Raw genomic sequence first — 5,000 nt, forward strand, 5'->3', positions numbered from 1 at the left:
TCAGATTATATTATAATCTGATATATATTGAGCTGATGTTTTCACATTTTTCTCTCCTTCCAATAAAGCGAGGTCAAATAGATTAAATCTTTACATTTACAGGTGCACTTTCACACTAAAGTTTATGTTGAAACCATTTAGATTGTTTTTTATGTTACGTTTTGTGATAATGGAATTATAGATAGATGAACTCATGTCCGTGACCCTTCCTTTTTAGGTTATATTAACTGTTTTAACATTTTCTCTCATTTATCACAATATTCCATTTATTTAAATTCTCCATGATCTCCTCCACATAATCATAGCTCTACTATATATATATGTGTGTGTATTTTTAAGAGTTCTGATTCTAGAGCCTGTATACTTCTCTCGACAATCATAACTTTGCTTTTGCCTTGTTTCAGACTTTTTTCTCGAGATATTGCTCATATTTATCTGCTTTCTTGGCAACTGACTTCAGAAACACTCCCTCTTCACACGGCCCCTCACAATCTGTATCTCCCCTGCAGTTATAATAAATACGATTATATTATTATTTGTTTCCCCATTTGCTAAATCTGCTGTTTGTTTTTGTTTTTTTTCTCTTTTCAATCATCACGCCAGTTTGCACATCATTTCAAAATTCTTTGGAAGAGCTGAACGAGCTTTTGGTTATGATAAAGCTATTTTTTGTATGGCAATATGTCAAAAAATTATGTCAAGGTTGAGGACACTTGTTTAATGCTTTACAAGGCCATTGATGAACTCAAATCTCATAACCCAAATAATGATGGCTTCACAAGATATGTCCCAAAAGTTGATATCCTCCTTATTATCAACCAATCGGCCTCTGACCCCTTTCTTATCTGTTACAATCTGCAGGATGTTATCAATTACAACTGCCGATCTTTGGTGGCGTCCGTACCCTTTTTTGCCAATGCCGAACCTTGCTTCGTCTCAGAGGTCGTCACAAAACTTAAATACGAGGTCTTCTTGCCAGGTTGGTGTCCCTTAGGCAGCAGCACGACCACTCGTCTCTGTCGAAGCTCCTGCACAGTCTGGCCTGCGTGGCGCGGCGTCTCAGGGGCGGGGAAAGACTCAGGGGGGAGGGACACGCCGTGTTTGCCCCTTGCGCCGGGTCGCGGGAGGAGGCGCGGTGCAGGGGAGCTGCTCGCATGCTCGCGCTCACGTACTATCACGAGAACATTGTCTTTTTTTAGAGTATTCGGTCGTGGTCACTGTTCAGAAAACCGTTTTCTTTATGGATATGATGACAAGTTATTTAACCAGCGGTATTTTCCAAAAATATGAATTAATTAATTATTTCTCAAAGTGCTGTTACTCATAATATGCCTTCTTTGAGATACAGACCACGAGCGCAGAGTGGGGTATCGTTTCGCCAACTCCGAATGCGCGACTATAAAACGTGGCCAGGCTTTGCAACGGTGTCAGAAATGGCAGCGTAGAAATAAGTCGTCTGATTTTATTAGTGCGGTAGAGTTTCTAAGACGCCGACGCATACTTGTTCAATTGCGGAATGCTTAATTCACTTTCGGTAAGACTACACACGTCTCTCCAAAAGGACATGAGACAGAAAATAAATTTAAAGAATACGTGAAGAGAGCAGGCTGAGTAGGCGTGTTCCCCCTTTGGATCAAAGCTCCCAAAGCGAGAGTTAAGCTTTGTCGAGTGGGCCAGACTGTTCGGTGCAGCGTATCTCAGCCACACGCAAGTTTCTCTGAATGGCGGCGCCCCCTCCCTCCCCCCTGCCTGGCCAGGACACGAGGCAGGAGAGCAGAGCGGCGCCCAGGGGAGGTGGGTCGAGGGAGAGGGCGCCCGCCTCTTCCATGGTGACCTCACCCCCACCCACTTTATCATCACAGTCCCTTACGTGTGGTCGGGACTTTCACTTGCCTTCATTCTTAGCATAGCCTAGTCCATAGCAGTCATTTATGTAGGATTCTAATCTGAAGTTTTTAATCACCTCCCAGGACGTGATAAACTTCAACTGCAGGGCCTTAGTTGCTTCCGTGCCATTTTTTGCCAATGCCGATGCACGCTTTGTGACTGACGTGGTTACCAAGCTGAGATACGAGGTGTACCAACCAGGTAGAGTAGTGGCTGCGAGCCACACCGAGAGCAGCGAGTGTAGCATCACGTAGAAAAAGATGGCACACAGCCACGAGTCACAGGGGGCCGTTAACGTCACCAGTAGCTTCACAAATCCCTCAGTTTGCCTGCCTCCACCTGAAGGTGCTCCTCTGGCTTCCCTGCGGACTCGTGGCTAGCACAGCAGCAGAAAAGCTGCAGTGTGGCTGCTCGTATGTACTTGACTGAGTGTGTTTCCTTTCCTTGTGGCACTACCTGGCAGCGGCTACCTCCTGTGCCCAGGAAGGGCCTTGACAATGGAGTGTCGTTACGGCTGTAGATAGTGCGGAAGAGAACTCCCAGTAATATTTCACCGCCATAGAGTGGACCTAACAGTCTGATCACATTAACTGTGTGTATAGGAGTGATCATTTGTCTGAAATTAACCCCTTGTAAATATGAATTACCTTATGTTCTTTCTACACTTCTAGACTAAAAAACAAACTTGCCTCCTACACAGGCGTCTCAGAATCATGATATGCATTTTTTAATCATATGGAAACAACCATGAATGAATTCGCAGAATGCAAACCCATTAAAAAGGTCTGCTTAATAGCACTGGGTACTGAGACGCTCTGTTGATTGTTTGGGGAAGATTGGTTAGCAACTTCTTTCTGGATGGTAGATCCTGTGCCCCGTATTTAGCATTGGCATTGGCCATTCCACTGCCTTGGTTCTCACCTCCTCGATCTGCTGTAACATGTAGATCGCCTAAACTTCCATCTGTCCTGACTGTTTTCGTAAGCATGGAATTATGCATGCTGTGCCTTTTTGAACAGAAAACTGTCTATATTTTACGATAAGTTTCCTATACCGAGTTTCTGAATTTCAGTAAACAATTTGTTGAGTCTCAGGATATTCTTAATGATGAGCATGGTTCTTTAGCTTTTGATTTTTATTTCACTTCTACTTCAGTCATGCAGTTCACTTTCCTCAATTCATATTTTTTTGTCATGTGTTTATTGCTTCATGCACAGAGGGACCTTTGAAATCACTTTGTTCTAAACCAGCAGACCCAAAATATTTTATTTAAAGCAACCCTATTGGCATGACCATGAAGGATGACTGATCAGTATGCTAGCCACAAGATTAAGGTAATTTCTAGGTCTTATGCTTTTACTGTAACGAAGCCTACTCTGGAACAACCCTTAACGACCGTTCTTCCATTATACAGGTGATATTATCATCAAGGAAGGTACCATTGGGAACAAGATGTACTTTATACAAGAAGGTATTGTTGATATTGTCATGTCCAACGGCGAAGTGGCAACCTCTCTCAGCGATGGCTCTTACTTCGGGGAGATTTGCCTGTTGACCAACGCCCGACGAACGGCGTCGGTCCGAGCGGAGACCTACTGCAACCTCTTCAGCCTCAGTGTTGAGCATTTCAACACTGTCCTTGACTCGTATCCACTCATGCGGCGGACGATGGAGAGTGTAGCTGCTGAAAGGTACGCTTTTATTGCCACTGCATTGCAGTAAAAATATATTCTATTAGTAACGACCTTGGTATCGGGACCTATGTTTACATTATGCATCATCTGGTAAAAGTACAAAAAGTTCTGAAATATCGGCTCTTCACACCTGCATTCTTATTCTCCCCAGATTAAACAAGATAGGAAAGAATCCGTCGATTGTCAGCAATCGAGAGGACCTCACCAACGACTGCAAGACGGTCAACGCCATCGTGAACGCGCTGGCCTCAGTGGCAGCGACCGAGCAGGGCGACGGCGGCACCAGCTCGGAAGAGTCCATGATGCCAGCCGACAGATCCAGCCTTAAAAGTCGTCGGCATCACCACCATAACCTCCTCGACCTTGGTTCTATAGGTCAAGCTCTGGCCAAAGGTCATCTACCTAGACCGAAGAGTGAGAATAACTTTGCCCTTTCGCTTGACCAGCCCTCACCCTTGAATCGCAACCGCCCTTCCTTTCACAAGTCTGACACTTTTCATAAAGACACCTCGTTCCAATAGCAGGTGGCCCCCGCCCATGCGCTGATGCTCTTGGGCGCCACTGCTGATCTATTTTGTACTATTATGAAACACGGAGAGAGACCGAGTGACCTGCACCAACATCATATAGCAAAGACAAACTTCCAGGCACATAGTGAACAATCCTTGTGATCTGTACTTTTAGTGACAATGTAGGTATAAAAAAGTTGTTAGTGTATTATTAGGGTGCTCAAAACAATGAGGACCTAAGCTGATGAGTAGATTGTTGGTATAAACCTCAGTGCATAATGAGGACACGCACATTGGTTATAAAAAAATAAATAAAAAACAAACAGCCACAAAAGCTTTCGCCACACGTGAATTAACAGTAAACGGTACTACTGTTGTGTTGTTATTGCTTCAAATGATTATCTGTTATTATGAGAAGGTGCCAAAGTCCAAGGAGATCTGGCATATGAATGGTGGTTCAGTCTTTGTTCCTGACAAGCTTTTTGTAAAGCAGGAGAGCAATAATATAAAGTAATGAAAGTGCATTCTTGCTCAGTGCAGTAAAGGCATCACATGGGTACAACATATCTGCATAGGGTCATATTCTGAAACTCAAGTGTGATACATGTGTTACTATGTTAATGTTTTTGTAAGGAGTATTACATTATCGAGAAATTTTTTAACTGTTTGAATGACTTTGGACATTATAATGCAAGGAGTATTTATGGTAAACAAAGATTTTTATATGAGAAAGGTGTGCTATCAAACCTAGGTGTAAGGTCCCAGCAGCATAGCTGTGTGGTGCCCATGTATGCTGTATAAAGCTCATGTATACTGTATAAAGCTAATAATGCACACATAATTTATTTTATGTATGATATATTGAGCTTTTATGTACACTGTTATGAAGCCATCCATGCTGTATAGAAGT

The 5,000-nt window shown here is 43.2% G+C and overlaps 1 protein-coding gene across 1 annotated transcript in view; it reads left to right on the plus strand.

Annotated features, from left to right (window-relative positions):
- The window catches only part of LOC125033270 (potassium/sodium hyperpolarization-activated cyclic nucleotide-gated channel 2-like), a 46,687-nt gene that overhangs the window by 41,520 nt on the left and 167 nt on the right, over window positions 1-5,000 (plus strand). Inside the window, exons 13-15 of the mRNA XM_047624653.1 lie at window positions 1,971-2,088; window positions 3,302-3,578; window positions 3,733-5,000. The exon at window positions 3,733-5,000 is cut by the window's right edge and continues 167 nt beyond it. Of these exons, the coding sequence (XP_047480609.1) occupies window positions 1,971-2,088; window positions 3,302-3,578; window positions 3,733-4,102 (765 nt within the window). The 3' untranslated portion in view covers window positions 4,103-5,000. The remainder of the gene's footprint in view (window positions 1-1,970; window positions 2,089-3,301; window positions 3,579-3,732) is intronic.

Source organism: Penaeus chinensis, chromosome 16 (genome assembly GCF_019202785.1).
Source record: "Penaeus chinensis breed Huanghai No. 1 chromosome 16, ASM1920278v2, whole genome shotgun sequence".
In the NCBI taxonomy this organism is placed as follows: Eukaryota; Metazoa; Arthropoda; class Malacostraca; order Decapoda; family Penaeidae; genus Penaeus; species Penaeus chinensis.